Source organism: Anopheles coluzzii, chromosome 3 (genome assembly GCF_943734685.1).
Source record: "Anopheles coluzzii chromosome 3, AcolN3, whole genome shotgun sequence".
Lineage (NCBI taxonomy): Eukaryota > Metazoa > Arthropoda > Insecta > Diptera > Culicidae > Anopheles > Anopheles coluzzii.
Window position 1 is genome coordinate 2,586,549 of NC_064671.1, and position 18,780 is coordinate 2,605,328.

An 18,780-nucleotide genomic window follows, 5' to 3' on the forward strand; every position below is an offset into this window, starting at 1 on the left:
GCAGCTGCGCGACAAGTTCAAAACGGCCCGGGTGGGGGGTTAAATTAACAACGTTCTGCTATTATCAGCGGTTTTACTGTTTATTTCTTATAATATGTTGAGAATGCGGGGGGAGGACATACACATATACTGTGTGGTGGGGAGGGGGGGGGGGGGGGAGTTCTTACACACACAAACGCTCCACATCTCCGCGCTTCTCGTCTAAGAAAAATCGTCCACTGCAAGCAGAGCGTCCCAATCGATGTTGTTATTGTACACTTCCTGCTGCAGCCAGAGTTCGTAGTTTTGCTTAAACTCTTCGCTCAGCTCGATCTCTTCCGGTTTGCGGGCCAATCCGCCGTAGCAGGCGTTGCCCCGTTCCGAACCTCCGCCGACCCCACCAGCGCCACCCGGCCCACCAGCCCCGCCTCCATTGACGCAGCCGAGTGCCGCACCGCCCCCGTTCAACCCGTCGCCACCGACGCCACCACCGCCCAGTCCGGCGCCAACGCCCAACCCACCGCCTCCCCCACCAATACCACCGATCCCTTCGATCGGATCGTCATAGTCCAGGCCCTCGATGCCGGCCAGTATGCCGTTGTTCACCTGCAGGTAGCGCCGGTTGTTAAACCGATCCACCCCACTCTTCAAGGCGCACTCGTCCGCCTGGAAGTCCCAGGGGCGCGCGTCCAGATCGTTCCCGAACGCCCAGTCGTCGTTCAGCCGGTGGCGCACCTTCGCGTAGATCGCGCTGATCGTCTTCATGTTCGACTTGCGCCACTGCCGGCCCAGGTACTTGGTTTGCATCTTGAGCAGCTTCAGCACGTACAGCTGCATCAGCGCGTGGCGCACCTTGAGCGTGCGCTTCAGGATCGGCGCCGACTTGAACACGACCAGCATCATGATGCGCGAGTGCTTCCACTTGGTCAGCTTGTTCAGTATGCGCAGCAGATTGATGCAGGAGAACACGTTGCGCCAGGAGTAGGTGGCCGCGTCGCCGACCAGCATCGACTCGGACGTCAGCTCCGGCTGCTCGCCGATCACGCACGACGGGAAGTCGATGATCGGGATGCCGTTGTTCGCGCCGACGTAGCTCATGATGTCCTGGTTGAAGAACTTCAGCACCAGCGGGATGCAGTTGGCAAACACCAGATGCTGCGAGATGAACTCGAACTGGTAGATGTGGTTGATCTTGAAGTGCTTCAGGTAGAGCAGCAGTATGGCGGACACGGCCTTCACGGTGATTTCCTTGTGGCGGCTCACGTCGATTCCCAGCTTCGATGATTGCAGTACCGTCATGCTAGGGAGGGGAGGGGGGAAGAAGAGGAACACGAAACAGATAAGCGAGTCAATTGCAAACTTCCGCCAACTTACGGCATATCTTCCGGAAGTACGTCGGCCATAATGTTGATGCTTTCGGTTTTGGCTTTCGAGGTCGGTGCGGCCGCTAGCAAAATCTTCAGCAGCGAAATCATGTACTGGGACAGATTGGGCAGCAGCGCTTGGTACAGGATTTCTGTCGGCGTGAGCGGTATTTCGCCCTCCGACGTGGACAGCGGATTGCGGTTAATTTCCTCCTCACGCCGAATCTGCACATCTGCCAAGCTCACGTACATGTGCTGTGGAACACAAGAGCGCAAGAGAGCGATTACTTTGTGAGCGTAAAACCCCAACCCCCAAGCCCAAAACTCTACCTACGTACCTTTGTCAACGTTCTGAACCCTTCCTGGATGGGCTGCGGCAGCCCGGCAATTGTGTCGTGGTCGTCCTTCAGCGTGTAGCCGATGAACTTGCTGCGCGAATTGTTCAGAAAGATGTCAATATCCTTGCGGCGGATCTTCGGTGCCCATGGCAACCGGTTCGTAATTTCCTGCGGTGGCTCTTCCACCGGTTCGGCCGGTGGCGGCGAAGAACATTCGCCCTCCTTCGTTTCGCCATTCTCTGCCGCCCCGTCGGCAGCGGCCGGGTTCGCACCGTCCTCACCGGCGGCCGGGTTGCCCGCCCCATTGATTGGATCCTCGTACTGGCGGAAATAGTCGGACAGGTCTTCCTCGTTTTCGGGCGCCGCCGTTTCCATCTCCAGCCCCAGCTGCTCCTGCTCGTCCAGTGAGCTTTGTTTGATCAAGCTCTGGTGGTGGTGTTGGTGGCCGCACACATCGGAAAGCAATAACGGGGGGGTGGAAAAGACGAATTAGATTCGATGGGCAGCGCGCAGAGCAGCGTAGCGTTTGTGAACGCAATTAAACACATGGGGCTAAGGTGATGATACTGATGATGATGGTGGTGGTGATGGCTCTAGTGACAATGAGCTGGTTTCTTTTAGCACTAAATACACGTGTAAATCGCAACGATGTGGATGGTGATTATGAGATTGCGCATGTGTATTATGTGTACTTTGGTTTGTGTGTGTGAGAGTGTGGTGGTGCGTGATTGGAGAAGCATAGAACACGCTGTCCTGATCGTGGGAGCCGGGGTAGGGATGAATGTGAACAGTGTTCCAAACAAAGTGCAGGAGGATGAATCGTAGGAGGCTGCGTTAGATTAGGCCACAACGACACGACAAGGAGCTTTATTGGTAAGACACCTGTTTGTTAACGGGCATCAGTGTAACATTACACAGGACATCATTCTAATGACTAGGAACTGCTCATTGAGGGGTTTTCAAAAAATGTTTAAAAAAATAAATTCGTTTTATGAGAAAAAAAAAAACAAAACTACGAAACATTCAATCACATGATTTTTAAGATGAAAAGCATGTATTGTAGACATAAGTGAGAGTAAAAAAAGAACAAACAAACGAGCGAAGTAACAACAGAACGCGACGCAAATATGAACGAACAACAACACAACGACTACGACTAATCAGCGGTGCACTAAAATGGCACGTTCGAAATTCGAAACAAAGCGTTCCAGCGTGTGAAAAAAAGCTAGAAAGCTAAATGGAAATGCATTTTATTTACATGTGTTACATGTGTATGTGTGTCTATGTATTGTTCAGCAAGATCAAGTACGGTCCCTGCGGGCTCTAAGGTGGTTTCTACCATGGACACTAGAAGTAACAGCTACCGAGGATGATAGATAGTGGGCAAACGTGGCAGGAATATCAGGTGGCTAAAGGCATGATCATGATGATCACCACATAGGCGGCACACACCACAAGGTGTAGCGAGCGAGCATACATGTGCCAAAGCGCATCTCTTGCCTTCGACACTTAACTAAGCGAGATCGCGTCACGGAGAGGTTATGAACGCGCTTGCCAAGCACAAGGCACGTGAAGGAGCCCAGAACACGCCCAACATATTAGCCGCACAATATTCCTCGAAAGTAACAATTCTCTACATAACATCGGCTACACAACAACACAACAGTATGCAAACGAACGAACAAACGTACAACAACAACAACAGCAACAACGAAAGATTAAAACAAAACAAAAAACATAAACGACACATGACGGCGATACGATCTCGTCGAACGTCGGTGGTGGGTGGTGTTGTGGTTGGCAGGGTTAATCTATCGATCGAGATAAGAAACAAACAGAAAAAGGATGTTGTGTGTATGTGTGTGTGTTTCTATGTTTGATGCTATTATGTGTTCGTAATACGGTTGGTTGGTGCAGGCTAGGAATGTTGTTTTTGCTTTCGATTTGGTCAATTGGCGGGTCGCATTTTCGAATTATAGTGATTATCATTATTATTATTGTTATTATTAATATTATTATACGATATGTGGCGGCGAAGTGGTAGCATTTGCTCTCCTGAGTTCTTGGAAAGAGAAAGACACAAACAACGTAAGAACAAATAAGAAAGAAAAACAAAAACAAAAATAAAGTACTGAAACGCAAATTTGTGTGCATTGTCGGCAATTAGAATCGTTGCAGAAGGGGTAAGAGATTTTCTTCTTTTTTAACCGAAAGGGAGGGCGAACGGGGAAGAGCCGGGCAATAGCAGGCCCGGTGCCGAAGCGCGAAAAACGATCCCCTACCGTAACCGTTTTCCGTTTTCTTTTCTGTATTATTTGTGTAGTGCTGCTGAGAAAAACACAAGAACATCCAATGCAGGGACACGGAGGTACGGAGTTTACACTGTACGAACCAACCCCAAAAACAAAGGGCGCGTGAGTCCGTTGGCTGGTTTTGTGCCTGGGAAGGTTTTGGGGATACGTTCACAGAAACGAAAACACGTCACCACTAGGCAACACAAACAAGAATGGAGCGAAATGTATCAGTCGTTGATGAGGCGCGTTGAGGCTATATATTCCTATATTTGCGTGCTGATCGTATTGTGATCGTACTGAGAAATGTTTGCTTTGAGTGTTTCGAGAGATCTTCCGAAGCTTGTATATCTTGCGAAAAAAAAAGTTCAAAACAAATCAGTTTTTAATTCATCGCTGCTGCTGAAGAGAAGACAAAATTGGCGGCCAAACGTATGTTTTTTAAGGCAATATAATATAGCAAGAGAGAAATATTTATAATATATAAGAGAGAGAGCAAGAAAAAGAGAGGAAAAGTTGTAGACAATCGAGATTTGAAACTTATTTTAGAGGTGGAAAATGAGCCAGTGTGGTGGGCAAGAGAGAACGAACACAAAAAGTAAAAGACAAAATCAAATTACCAAAAGTACGGTAAAACAAAATGTTGGCAAAAGATTTGAGAAAACAAAAAAAAAAAAACTTGCAGCAAGTTGAGAAGAAAGGTTCAGCAGAGTTTATAGAACAGTCAGTGGGTGAAATTATTTTGCAATTAAAAGAGGGAGAGACAGCAAAAAGAGAGAGAAAGAGTAATTGTTTGGACGATGAAAAGTTTGAGAAAGTTTGGCCAAACGACAGCGCGTGAGACTGATAGAAGAAGAAAAAAGAGAGTGAGAAAGGGTCGAAACATATTCCGGGAGTAGAAAAAGTATTAGTAAAGTAAGGTTACTAAAGTGGTGGTAGATAAAAGGTAGAAAAAGGGGATCAAAGAAAGAGAGAGAGAGAGTACGTAAACGAAAAATAAAATAAAAACCTCCGGGTGGGGTTTGAAAGAGGAAGGAAGAAAAAGAAATCAAGATGAGACTCAAGAAAGCTTCACTACCTCTTGCGTTTGACTAGGGTTCGTACATACTCTTCGGGATGGTCTGCTACGCTTGGCGTTCTGATTGTCATCGTTCGACGGTGCCGTAATAGGTGGCGAACTAGCGCGCATCACCTTTGATATTTCTAGCGTGTCCTCGCGATTCTGGGAAAGGCCAGCCGCACTACGATATTTATCTGCAAAGGAGAGGCCCAAAAGGAAAGGAATTAGCATCGAACGAGTAGATACGCCCCCCCGCAAGTGTCTCCTTACCTTTCAGATACTTGAGCGTATCCATGCCTCCCAAGGACACGAGAGATATTTTCCACAGTAAGAGTAATACCTTTTTCATTGGAAAATGTGGAGCCATGCCGGAGCAGAAGTGTGTGACCATCCCGAGCAGTTTTACTGACAGCAGCTCATCGCCAATGGGATAAGCTGCAAGAAAGGAAGTAAGGAAGAACGATGGTCATTTGATTATATGTTCACAAACCCCTCGGGGTGGACGGTTTACTGCCGTTGAGTACGTACTGATTTCGGTAACAAAGTTCGACACCAGCTGAGAGTATTCTTGATTTTTGCTTTCCTTTTCCGCCCGCATCACCTCGGTGATGATGTACAGCACGGACAGAATGACGCGCAGATCGATCGAATCGGCCAGCGACACCGCTATCTTGCGCATTGCTATGTTGGCAGTGGAGGAATTGCTGCAAAAGGGAAGCCCCATTCGTGTGTGTTACAATGCATTCATCGCTTCCGGCTGCCCCACCGGCGATACTCACTCAATCTCCAAGTTCAACAGCTCCACAAACGCTCCAAACACACCGGCCGAGTAGAGCAGCATCACGTTCTTGCGGGCCCACATCTGCTGCTCCTGGTCGGATTGCACCTCAACCCAGCAGCCCTGCGCAAGGTACAGTATGCAGCGGGCGGCCTTCATCCGCTGGCTCTTCTTCGACATGTCCAGCTGATCGAGCAGCTTCAGTATGACGCCGTTTTGCTCGCTCTCCGACAGCTTTTGCCACATCGGGGGCAGTTTGTACAGCTCCATCTGATCTTCGAATGCCTGGGGCGGTGGGAGAAACGGACGGGTTCGGGTTGTTTACTTGCCGCTTGCCTGGCCGCTTGCAATCGCTTGCCAATGATGATACCTACCTTAACATTGTGCTGAAATTCGGCCTGCTCGGTGTAGCTGTACAGTTCGGCAATCTCGTTCGCATGACTGTCCGCGTCTGCGTAAACAAAATCTAGATCGGGAAACTCTAATGCATTGTTCCCCTGTGGAAGAAACATTGAACATGATGTATGTATGTGGCGTGACTACGAAATGATAGAAATGGAGCGGATGTAGATGGAATCTTCTTTGAAATAGAAACCCAATGGTCAATTGACCAATGTATGTATGGACAAAACAAAATGCCAGGGAGTAATGAAAGGGAGCATTTGCCCTCGGAATGGAATCTAGCACATGAAAACACTACCGTGGCAGCGCGGAATCCGGAAAATGAGCATGAAATGTATGAAAAACAATGCAGCAAAACTGGATGGTTGATCGTAAAGAAAAGAAACGACAGGAAAACGGTTGGAAAACGGACGCTTCCGGACGCAAGTGGGGCGGCGGTTGTCCTTTCTTCCTTCCAGGATTGCCATCCTGCTCTGCCAGCGGTATCGGTGCTGTGACGGTAAATGATAGAATCGACCAGGGAAGTCGTATTCCGTCGCTGGCACTCGGTTTGATGGCCGACACAGACGACAGTCCATCCCGCGCTGCAGTTCAGGCTGCGGCCAGGTGGCTAACTAAAGTATGTGTGTGTATGTGGTGGGTTGCTTGCATTGCGGGTCACTTACATCAAACTGGGTATGAAACAGTGAGGGGGGGAGTAGTGGTAGAGAATTATTGTCCAAAACATTTTGTAACAGCACACGGAAGGCAAAAGGGGTACAGCTAATAAACAAAGGAGAGCGCGTGTCCACACTGCTTCCAGTGCGTGTGGGTGTAAAGAAAGTAGCTCCACCATTGCTTGGAACCAATCTTTGGTATGCCTTCGGCACGGCACGGCGTACGGGTACGGATTTCGTTCGGACCTGCTTTCTTCCACGCACGACGGACGGAAGCGACGCAATCGATCGATCGATTGGTGTGCCTCTGTTGTGTGCCCGAAGAGGAGCAAAAGGGAGGACGGTGCGGTGCGCTGGTACACCACCACGGCGATACTTACGTCGGGCATCTCGTTTTCGTTGAAGTTGTAAATCGCCAACATGTCGCCTTCCATCGCGATACGCACGGGCGCGCGCGTCCAGCTGGATAGAAATTGCACGCACTCACGTTTCCTTTTTGGGACGCATCTAGGAGGGGTCTGGCCTGGAGACTTTTCTTTCACCAACTTCACCAACCAAACACTTGTACACGGAGAGAAAATTTTTGTTTCTTTTTTTTTCCTCGCAATCGCTCTGGTATGTTGTTATGACAGTTGCTGACCGTTCCGCGAACGTCAAACGATGCTGTCATTTGCACAGTGGGAGGTTTCGAGCAAACGTGTCCGTCGAATTTAAATTCCGTTTCGTTTGCATTTTATGCATTTTGCTTGCAAACGTTCATTTGTGCAAATATAGGCTTTGGAAAGGGCTCGATGTATGGTTTTTGTACTAATTTTCATCCTAAATGATTGCCTTTCTAAGCAAGCGGAAAAAAATGAACAATTGTTTAAAAAGTGTTGCGACTGCATAACAAAACTGCATTGTTCTATTGCCAAAACATGTGCCCGTACGGGTACCATGCCTTTATGGAAGAAAAATAGTAAATTTCGTCTGGCTGTATTAATAGATTGGCGATGCGTTTCGTCTGTGTGGATACGCTTCTTCATGTTCTTCGCCCGTTGCCGTTACATCGTCGGTCTCACGTGTACGCAGGAGAGGCTTGCGCATGAAAATACCAAACGGGGCCGAGCCGAGCGGCACGGTTCGCGTGCCTCTTTTAGCTCACTTTGCATTTGCATCCGAGCCGCGTTGGATGTAGCCGCGACTGGGCGTTGTGGTGCTGTTTGTGGTTGTGTTGGCTGTGCGTTGTGGCTTGCCTAGCTTCAGCTTCAGTGCGCTCGGTGCACCACCGAGCACCAATTGGGGCCGCTCTCCTTTCAACCCCCGTGCACCGGTGCATCAGAGCAGTGTGACGACGCGGCCTGTAATGGCAAAGGGTGGCCGCTGTTGCTGTTGGATGTCGTTGCTGCTGCTGCTGCTGTTGTTGTCGTCGTCGTCGGCCAGTCTTCCCACTAAAAGGATTATCAGCGGCGATAGCGAATGTCGCCGCGGCTCGTGCAGTTGTTGTAGTGGCGTAAACAACGAAACTGCTTCACCCTGATTCGCGCAGGGCGCATCTTCGACCTGGTAGCGGTGCGGTGCCGTGGAGGAAGTGACTGTGTGCGATTGCAGGAAGGCTAAAGGCAGGTTGATACCGAAAATAGTTTCCAGTACCCTTGAACCGAAAACATTGTTGCAAACTGTAACCTCCCCCAAAAAAACAAAGGAGGCGCTCCTTTTGCGCGGGACACGAAACGAAACGATTCCTAACCCAGCACACCATACATGATTCATCAAACACACGTTTCTGGTGGAGGCGCATGGTGTGGTGCGTGCGTGTGTGTGTGTGTGTGTGACATAAGCGAGCAGCGTTAAGATTGGCTTAAATTGTTACGTCTCGCGGATTTAATGCCACAAAAGGCGTAGCTAATGCTATTCATGCTACTTCAACTAGCCTAGATTGCTAAATTGAGCATAAAGTGTCAGTTCAGGAGAGTGAACCTATTCGCGTACAGTTCAAGCTAAAAGAGCAGATGTAGAAATTATGGGATGAGATGGGCATCGGCGGGGCATGGCCTACTATTTTGGTTTGGTGACAATGTATTTTAATTCCCGAAAAAAATCAACCCATCCGTGCCAGAGAGCGCTCCTTTTGCATCGTAATTGAAAATGTTGCCCCCTTTCCGCCCTTTCCTGCGGTTTGAAAAACGGCGCCCAACAGAACGACGTTCTCTCATTGATGAGAAGTAATCGATTGGTGTATTGGTTGCACACGCGACACACCGCCGCGTTTTCATTGCAAACGCTTTTTCCCCCGTATTCATAGCAATGCAATATGCACTCAGTGCGGGGGGGGGGGGGGGGGAGGCATTGACTGCGCGTGCCAAAGTGGGAGGGGAAGGCGGAGGAGGTTATTAGCGCCCTTTCGCCTTTTGCCTGGCATTACATACACACGTTCGCTGTTGGTGTACGTGGTATGCTGCGGAGGACCGCACAGGACGACTGAGCGACTACTCGCCGTTTACAATTATAAAAAGAAGAGCTAAAACGCAAAAAGAAAATCGATACCGAATCGAACAGACTTACATACTCTGGCCGCCCCTTTTTCCCGGGCACGGATGCAGGAATGCACCGCCGCCGACCCACTACCACTCGGCCATGGGACTTTGTTGAACGAAACGAAACCCCCGGCGGGTGAGGGATGATGGCGGGTGGTGGTGGTGTTGATGAAGGTGTACTCGATGCAAAAGGGTACAATTTACATAAGCGCAATGATGAATGGAATAAATGAATCGTTCCTCTATCTTGATTGCTGACCTTGCGCTGCTGCACCGCCTTCCGAGGCGTTTTCTAATAAGACGAACTCAACGTCAGGCCGATGCTTGACGGATGGTAGCGCTGACGGGCGCGTCAATTGAGAGCGGCAGTGAAATGGCTAGTCACATTGATTAATTCAATTCGTTAAGGACTTTAGCAGGGGAGCCAGCATGCAAATGCGTGCTGCGCGGCGACCAAGTGAACAGTCGCACATGGCCGATGCAAGATAGCGCATCAGCTTCCCCGAATCGATGATAATGATCGGGTGCCCATTGCTGCTGGCGAACCGGTGAAGCGTTGCCTAACATTGTGTTACTGTTTTTTTCTTCTTCTGCGTGTTGGTTCGGTTTAGCGATCACCGAAAAGCGCCTGCTTCGGATGTGTTCAGTGTACGAGATGGCACAAAGTCAGCAGAGCTTTTTGAAACAGGAAGCGGGCCAGTTGAGCAGAGAGGACACGCTGCTGAAGATGGCGGACCACCGTTCGAGCTGGAGTCGCGTGCTGGCGGACAACAAACTGATCCTGATTACGCTGAGCGGTGTCCTACTCGGAGTTATTATAGGTGAGTGCCGAAACTATGCATATTTTACAATTCCTCCCAAAAAAACCCTATTTTATTGTGTCAGTTATGTGCTAGCATTTAGAAGTTTAGAGTGATCGCCAAACATGGTGCGTGCTACCCGCCTAGCCTGGCCTGGTAGCTCAAGCCTTTTTCTCCATTAGCCGTTGCTTCTGCTGCTCGGGGCAGGCCAGTTGGTACAAGAACTGGATCAGTGTTCGGGTAGGACGTCCAGTCATTCGGTCGTTCGCGAGGTACGGAATTCCTGCACCTCGCTTCAGCATACCAACGCCGGTAATGTCCATGTGCACCCAGTCCACGCAGGGAACGAATTCCTTGAGGAAGGCCGCTCCCAGGCAGGCACTTCCCTTGCCACGACCCGCATTGCTGATGTCTACGTTACTGTACTCTGAAATTGATTGATTAATAGAGGCGCAAACCAACACCATTTTTAAACTTAAACTCTCTTACCAGTAACTTTGTGGGAGTAGTACTGCCAGAGCGGCATACGCCAGCAGCGATCACCACTAATCGCACCGGCTTTCTGCAGCTGGGACCACAAAAAGTCCGAGTTGGAGAACACACCGCTAGCAGCGCCACCGAGCGCATGCACAATGCCGTCCGAGAGCGTGGCCACGTCGACGACAATTTTCGGCTTGAAAGTGGTCTGCCCGTACACGAACGCGTCGGCTAGCATCAGCCGGCCGGCATTGTTGGTGTCGTGCACCGCCACCGTCTTCCCGTTCATTGCCGTAATCACGTCGCCCGGCTTGAAGGCCATTCCCGAGGGCATGTTCTCGCACAGCGGGATCAGCCCAACCAGGTTAACGGGCAGGGACAGGGCGGCGGCTGCCCGAATCGTCGCTACCACAGTCGCCGCGCCGGCCATACTCGCCCGATATTTGGCCATATCTTCCGGGTTCTTCAGGCACAATCCGCCACTGTTAAACGTCATGCCCTTGCCGGCGAGCATGATGGGCCGGCCCGCTTTGTCATCGCCACAGTAGCTGATCTCGAGGAAGATTGGCGGCTCGCACGAGCTCCGGGCGACGGACAGGAAGCAGGACATGCTTTTCGCCTCCGCCCAGTCCTTGTTGCGCACCTCAATGTTCACGCCGCACGGACAGAGCGCATCGACGGCGGCCTGCGCAAAGGACGTCGGCGTGATCTGGTTGCCCGGCCCGTCGGCCAGACTGCGGGCGAGATTCTGCGCATCGGCCTTGAACAGACCTCGGGTCCACGCGTCCACCTCGGCCGAATCGTACAGGTCCAGCTTCGGGATGGGTTTGCGGTCCTTCTTCGTTTTGTTCGCCTGGTAGCGCCACGTCGCCAGACCGCTGCCCTCCGCCGCCTGCTCCGGGTAGTCCATCGGGTCGACGTAGATCTGTGTGCAGCCCTCGTTCGCGAGCGTTTTCGCTCCCACGCCGGCCGCGACGCGCACATTCTCCAGGCCCTCGTCAATCATCTCCAGCTCATTGTAGCCGGCCCCCTCGATGCCCAAGCCGACGATGGCGATGGAACCAATCTCCGGATCAAGGTTATTGAAAACCTTCACACTGCCCAGTTTACCCTTCAAATTGCACCTAATTGCAGTAAAACAAAGAAAGATCCAACATGAAGCTTTCCCAGCACCGGATCGTAGCAGGCATGGTGGTGCTCTCATTCCCCAACTTACTCTTTGATTAGGTTCAGGAGTTGCCCATCGGTTTTGGCATCGAAATGGATGGCGGTCGGCGAGAGGCGCGGTTCTTCCGTGTCGATTTCCTGCTCGTAAAGCCCAAGCACCAGCCCTTTCTGTGTGGGAGGGGGAAAGAAAAAAATCTTGGATTATTACCCCGACGATGGCGACACGACGATGACTTTTTTTCCTTACATCAGCTCGGTTTTCGCCAATTTGGGTCGAATATTGGCAAGCTCTGGGGATGAGACCGCGACCGGCAGTTCCCAGACACCTTCTAGCGAAGATGGACAGCATCCTGGAGAGTTGTTGGCTTACGGCTGAGAGAACTGGCGACACTGGGAGAGGCCTTTCGAGATCCTTCACAGAGCGCCTACAAAACGTGACTGAACAGTACGAAAAGGCGGAGTTGACTAGGCGAGCTAGCTGGTTACTTTGATGTTTCTGTGCTTGAGTTGGCTCTTCCTTTACCACCCAACCGTTGCATGACATCCTTCGATTCCTTCGAATGACAATTGATTCCTGATTTCCCGCTCTCCACAGGCTTTACGTTTCGTCCGCTAGGTTTGTCCAGTGACTCGCTCATGCTGATCGCCTACCCTGGAGAGCTATTTATGCGCGTGCTGAAGCTGATGATTCTTCCCCTCGTGATAGCGAGCCTCATCAGCGGCTCGTCCAGCCTGAACGCGAAGCTGAACGGCAAGATAGCGCTCCGTACGTTTGTGTACTTTCTGACCACGTCGCTGCTAAATGCAATCCTCGGCACTACACTGGCGCTTATCATACATCCGGGAAATCCGACCGCTGAAAGTGCGGCGCACACGGAGCTACTTCGAGACACGGCACCTCTCAACAAAGCCAAAACGGTGAGCCTCATGGACAGTGTGCTGGATCTGGGAAGGTAAGCGTAGAATACATACATCCCAAGCATTTTAAGACATCCCGATTTCTTTCTGTTTGGCAGGAACATCTTCCCCGATAACATCTTCCAGGCCGCTCTACAGCAAGCACACACCGTGTACGTTCCAAAGGAGCTGCCCGGCATGGTGGGCAACGACACGGAACTGGCCCACACCTCCGCCCCGGTAATGGCCTCCTCCTCCTCCGCCTCCGCCTCCTCGGTGAATCTGATGGAATGGTCAGCGGAGCAGAACGTGGAGTGGATCCGAATCGTGGAGTACCGTTCCGGCACCAACTCGCTCGGGATCGTGTTCTTCTGCCTGGTGTTTGGCACGCTGCTCGGCACGATCGGGCGCAAGGGGTACGTGGTGGTGCAGTTCTTTTCCGCCATCTTCGACGTGATCATGAAGATGGTGACGGGCGTGATGTGGCTGACGCCGATCGGCATCAGCAGCGTGATTGCGGGCAAAATCCTGAGCGTCGACGATGTGGGCTTCGTGATGACGCAGCTCGCCTGGTTCATCTTCACCATCGCGCTCGGCGTGTTTCTCTACCAGTGGATCATCCTGCAGGCGATCTACTTTGTGTTTCTGCGGAAAAACCCGTTCCGCTTCTACCTGGGGCTGGTGCAGCCCATCCTGACCGGGTTTGCGACGGCTTCGACCGCCGCCGCCCTTCCGCTGACCTTTCGCTGCATGAACGAGCGGCTGAAGATTGATTCGCGCATCACGCGCTTCGTGCTGCCGATCGGCTGCAACATCAACATGGACGGCACGGCACTGTTCATCGCGGTGGCGTCCATTTTTATCGCGCAGATGAGCAACATGAGCCTGAACGTGGGCCAGGTGGTGACCGTGGTGCTGACGTCAACGGCCGCCTCCATGAGCTCGGCCAGCATCCCGTCGGCTGCGCTCGTGCTGCTGCTGATCGCGCTGTCCGCCATCGATGCGCCGATCAACAACGCGACGCTGCTGTTTGCCATCGATTGGTTTGTGTAGGTGTCGGCCGGCCGGGTCTGAGGACTGCAGACAGCTCTGTCTTAAACTGTATTCGTGTATTCTTCTCTTACTATACCCATTTTCGTACAGAGATCGCATCCGGACGACGAACAACCTGCTGGGCGATTGCTACGCTGCTGCCGTGGTGGAGCATCTGTCCCGCAACGAGCTTAAGATCTCCGACATTGATGCGTACTACAAGGACGACGACATTACGTCCGACGACCAGTGCGAGCAGGACGTGAACGGCAAGCGGAAGCTGTCCTTCCCCAACTCTGTGATCTTAAATGTAGAAGTGTCGACACCGGTTTCCAACACTTGAACTACTCCCCAGAACAATACTGTTTTTAGAACGTAACTTTTATCCCACCCCACACATAGAGGACCATATAGGATTCCATACAAAGTAGAAAGAGAGCTGAGAGAAAGAGAGAGTTAGTTAGAAAGAGAGAGATAGAGAGTATTGTTTTAAGAAAATAAAATCCAAAGCCAAAGCTTTCCCACCCTGACGGCCCTTTCGGATGTGGCGTTCCGTTCTTGAAAGACAGAGAAAGAACACATTGGGCTTATTTTTTCGTATAAAACATATCTTTATTTCACCTAAAATACACCTACCGGACAAATACTCGCATTATAAACATCTTCGTCTCTATTTCATACATACACACACATCCTCCCTTACGTTCCCTTCGTTCCATTCTCTAACATATGGCAGTTGCGCAGTTGCTTGTTTGTGGCCTTGTGTGGGGGGCGGGGGGATGGTTTATTAAACGGGACGTTTTTTGTTAAAAATGCTATCGCGCTGATTTCATAAAAAAACATATTAAAAAAAAAAAAACAATCGCATGCCCGCATAGTTCGCATTGTTGCTTCTTCTTCTGCTGAGTAAAATTTGGTGTCCTTAAACGTTATACACATTAGGTAGACGCGGTTATGTTATTGTTCCTGTACACACACAAAAATGAACCACACTGTTCATGGTTGGCAGTTAGGTTTTTTTCTTTTTTAAAAATGAAACGCGCCTCGAACCCCGAGACACCGTTTGGTTAAATGCAAACTGTACTGTACACATACACACACAAATACATTCGGGCTTCCTTTGCTGGATGTTTGCTAATGCTAATGCCGCACACGCGCGCGCACTAAAACCCCCTTTGCTAGCCTTTTTACTAGTTCGCTTTTTAAAAATAATTAAAAATTGCCAATTACTTAAAACGGGATACAGCCCTAAAGCTTGCAGTCTTGTGTGATTTCGCGAGAGTCGAGAGTGACCACTCCACTCTCCACGAATTCGAGATGTAAACCTATGTAATAATGTCTTCCCCTCTTTTCTGTCTCGGCCGGTTCTGTCTTACTCGCTCGACACACATTTACAATCTGGCAAACAAACGGAGTTGCGTTGCCGAGTTTTACTTTCACTGAGAGTATTTACAGTACTGTTGTATGTAAGCCGTACCTATCTACCTATCTACCTACCTACCAACTACACCTGTACAGTACGCCTAGCGATTGTAGCGGTGTGATTCAATGCACACACACACGGAGAGAGGGGAAGATGGACGGATGGACATCGCTGCCAGACTTACTACACTCACACGCGCTCTTATCTACTATTTACAGTCGCGGATAGTCACATCTTGGAAGGAGGAGGAGGAGCAGGAGGGGATCTTGTGCTAGAAGAATCGCACCGGATTTGGATCGAAATAATAATTTTACTACAACAATGGAGCTCTTGAACGCCGAATCGCTGCTCGCTCGATATGTACACGACCTTTGTTTTTTGGGACAATACCTTACACCTACACAGCCATGCGAAGTGGGACGGAGGGGGCGGCTCTCGGAGGGACTATCTTCCCCCCCCTCTCTCAGTACGGTTTCCGCTGACCGGCCGGACCGCGTTGCTGGGGTGGACGGGGCAGCGAAACCATATGGTGGGAGGTGGGCATTCCCGTCGACACGACGTGCGGCGAGATGGAGGGTGATCGTGTCGCCAGCGGCGACAGCGAAGGGGAAAAGCTCGGCGACATGGCTGACGAGGTGCTGAAGCCGGCGGCCGAATCGTGACTAATGGGCGACCGGGGCAGCAGGTACTGGTTGGGGGCGCCCCCATGATGGCTGCCCGGGTTGTTGCGTCCGGCAAAGACGGGCACGTTGATCGAGCGGGGCGCCACGTTCGTCAGCAGCGGTGGCGGCAGCGTCTTCACCGTGTGGTGAAGCGAGTTTTTGCTCTTCGCACTCGACGCCCCACTGTTGCCGCTCTGCACCGACAGCGTGTCGTCCTTGAGACGCGCAATTTCCGAAAACACGTGCGCTAGCGGCTGGTACTGGGGGCCCCAGTCGAGCAGGTAGTCCCAGTTGTAGCTGCCGGTCAGCTCCTCCTCGCTGTGCACGATCGAGCTGAGCGAACCGTTCATCGAGATGCCCTGCTGGTTGCCGACGACCGGCACGTCGCCGTACCCGCCCATCATCACGTGGTCGACGGTGGCGCCGATGCTGCCCGCGTTCGTGACCGTCTCGTCGACGCTGCTCGCCCGGTCGCTGTTGTTGGTGACGTCGTTCAGCTTGGCGTAGATCAGATTGGTCAGGTCCGATTCCCGATGGTGCTCGTCGTCGTGGAACATGTGCAGCGTGTCGATCGGCAGCGTGTGCAGCATCGCGTCCTTCGAGCTGCCCAGCCCCATGCTTTCCGAGCAGCGGCGCGACGAGTTGGACGCGTTGCCCGTCGTGCCGTTGTCGACGATGCCGAGCCGCGCCAGGTACTCCTGCGTGTTCTGCACCGACACGTCCGACAGGCGCCCGTCGAGCTGCAGGCCGTCGCGCTGCAGCGGTCCACCCTCGTTGATCATGCGGATCTCCTCGTCCTCGCCGTCGTCCTCGGCCGAACCGCGCCCACTCGAGCCGGACTGCTCCGAGCCGGACAGCTCCGAGGTCGTGGCGGCACCCGAGTTGGAGCTCGCTCCGTACGGCGGGATCTCGTCGTACTTGGGCGGTGCGAACTGGCCCGCTCCCGTCGCTCCGCTGGACGACCCGCGGATCGGGATCGTATCGAAGGCGCTCGGGTCGACGTAGTTGTTCGAGTGTCCAACCGACTCCGAACTTAGCCCCGTCTTGTTCACGTGCTTCTGCTGCCGGTTGCGCATGTGCAGGAAGAGAAACACGGACGCTACGCCGACGATGATCAGCAGCAGCGAGATCACTAGCCCGACGGCCCAGTTGGCGAATCCACCACCGGCCGACACGGACTGAGAGTTTTCATAGCCTCCACCTCCTCCGCTGCCACTGCCCAGCTCGTTACCCTTCAGATGTGCCAACGCGTCGATCGCGATCTCGACCACGGTCATGTTTGTGAGCGAACCCTGTCGACCGGACCCGGCCGTCACCACGAGGCTAATGTCACGTCCAGCTTCCAGCATAGATGCCACGTTATCGAGCCGCTTCTTGATCAGAATGGCCCCCGTCGTACGGTTCATCTTAAAGTATGGATGCTGCGTCGTGAGCTGGTACACAATGCGTCCGTCCGGTCCACGATCCCGATCCGTTGCCGTGACGTGCCCAACCACGTACCCCACTGGCAGCTGACCGGATTCAGGCGTCTTGATGACGAACCGGTACGTACGCTCCGTAAACTGTGGACTAAACTCGTCCCGGCTTTCAATTACGATCTTCACTCGCACGGTTTTCGACTTCCCACCCGTATCGGTCGCTCGCAGTGCAAAGGCGTACCGGTTTTTCTCCTCGTAGTCGAACACGGCGTTCGAGTTGACTACTCCACTCGTGGGGTCCACCTTGAACAGCTTCCAGCTGTCATCCAGCCCGGAATAGGCGCCCGAGAGCACACTGTCGATCGTGTAGTTCACGGTACCGAACGGCCCCCGGTCCATATCGGTCGCCCGGGCCGTGAAGATGCTGATGCCGATGGGTTCGTTCTCGCCCACGAACTCCAGATACTCGGGCACCGGGAACTGTGGCTCGTTGTCGTTCTCGTCGGACAGTGCGATCGTGAACGGATGTACCGAGCAGCGCGGGGCCGAGTGGCTATCGCACGCGCGCACCACCAGACTGTACTGCGTCTGGCCGTGATCGTAGTCCAGGTACTTGTTAGTGTACAGCAGCCCCGACACCAGGTCGATCGAAAACATGCCACTGTCGTTGCCGGATATGATCTGATAGATCACCTCCGAGCTGGGCGAACCGGACAGATCGGCGTCGAGGGCGGACAGCTTCGCGATGGAGTGCTTGATTGGTGCCAGCTCCCCTATCGTCGCCTCGTAGCTGCCCGGCTGGAACTCGGGCGCATTGTCGTTTGCGTCCTCCACCGTCACGATGACGCGGATGATCGTGCTGAGGCTCGCGTCGGGCCGGCTGATGTGCCTCGTGCCCGGTTCAACCGTCACCAGCTTCAGCTCGTAGTAGTCCACACGCTCGCGGTCTAGCCGATCCACCAGCACGATCGCTCCCTCGGGATACGTTACATCGAACACTGAGCCCTCGTTACCGTCGATTATTTCGAACGCTATCGCCGACTCTGCACCGGACTGCTGCTGAAGGATCGACTTCGGGATCAGGTTGACGACCGTTGTGCCGGGCAGCGCTTCCTCGTTCATCGACACGCGGTACTGGCTCTGGATGTACTGGGGGTTAGCCTTGCCCTTCGATTTCATCTCCAACCGGACGGTGGTGGTCGAGGATAGCGCCGGCTGACCCGAGTCAGTCGCCCGTACGGTAAGATACAGCGTGCCACCGGCGCCACTCGTCGACAGCTGGCTAACGTTGGCAAACAGTTGGCCCGTGGACTCGTCGATGGTGAAGCCGCTGGCCATCACCATACCCTTGGGTGGAACGATCGAGTAGCGCACGATAGCGTTCGGTTCGCTGTCCGCGTCAGTTGCATTGACCGAGAGGATCATCACGTTTGTGTTGCTACCGTCAGTCGAATCTGTGGTGGAACGGAAGTGGGAAAGATATTAGCATTTCTGGCTAGTTTCAACCAGTCAGCAGGCTT

At 52.5% G+C, this 18,780-nt stretch overlaps 4 protein-coding genes across 6 annotated transcripts in view; 1 reads left to right on the forward strand and 3 right to left on the reverse strand.

The window, feature by feature from the left end:
• Window positions 1-39: 39 nt before the first annotated feature.
• Window positions 40-7,473, reverse strand: LOC120957996 (striatin-interacting protein 1 homolog). 2 transcript variants are annotated; one of them, XM_049609189.1, is made up of 9 exons: window positions 7,249-7,473; window positions 6,185-6,307; window positions 5,812-6,095; window positions 5,561-5,736; window positions 5,303-5,467; window positions 5,081-5,226; window positions 1,682-2,107; window positions 1,354-1,598; window positions 40-1,279 (listed from the first exon to the last, which is right to left on the reverse strand). In XM_049609189.1, exons 1-9 carry the CDS (start codon window positions 7,300-7,302, stop codon window positions 202-204), a joined length of 2,697 nt encoding a protein of 898 aa, XP_049465146.1. In that variant the 5' UTR covers window positions 7,303-7,473; the 3' UTR covers window positions 40-201. The 2 variants fall into 2 exon arrangements, with proteins under 2 accessions (XP_049465146.1, XP_040236438.1); XM_040380504.2 differs by having other exon boundaries at window positions 5,051-5,226.
• A 315-nt stretch (window positions 7,474-7,788) lies between these two features.
• On the forward strand, window positions 7,789-14,287 carry LOC120957999 (excitatory amino acid transporter). Its single transcript, XM_040380509.2, has 5 exons — window positions 7,789-8,469; window positions 9,996-10,205; window positions 12,424-12,781; window positions 12,845-13,774; window positions 13,869-14,287. Exons 2-5 carry the CDS (start codon window positions 10,022-10,024, stop codon window positions 14,098-14,100), a joined length of 1,704 nt encoding a protein of 567 aa, XP_040236443.2. The 5' UTR covers window positions 7,789-8,469; window positions 9,996-10,021; the 3' UTR covers window positions 14,101-14,287.
• LOC120958001 (cytosol aminopeptidase-like) lies at window positions 10,228-12,332 on the reverse strand. Its single transcript, XM_040380511.2, has 4 exons — window positions 12,076-12,332; window positions 11,878-11,996; window positions 10,674-11,785; window positions 10,228-10,611 (listed from the first exon to the last, which is right to left on the reverse strand). The coding sequence occupies exons 1-4, from the start codon at window positions 12,175-12,177 to the stop codon at window positions 10,346-10,348; spliced, it is 1,599 nt and encodes a 532-aa protein (XP_040236445.1). The 5' UTR covers window positions 12,178-12,332; the 3' UTR covers window positions 10,228-10,345.
• Window positions 14,288-14,344: 57 nt separating the features above from the next.
• LOC120957992 (protein dachsous) overlaps window positions 14,345-18,780 on the reverse strand; it is an 88,113-nt gene continuing 83,677 nt past the window's right edge. For both annotated transcript variants that reach the window (XM_049609188.1, XM_040380492.2), the window contains exon 13: window positions 14,345-18,714. In XM_049609188.1, the coding sequence (XP_049465145.1) occupies window positions 15,644-18,714 (3,071 nt within the window). In that variant the 3' untranslated portion in view covers window positions 14,345-15,643. The remainder of the gene's footprint in view (window positions 18,715-18,780) is intronic.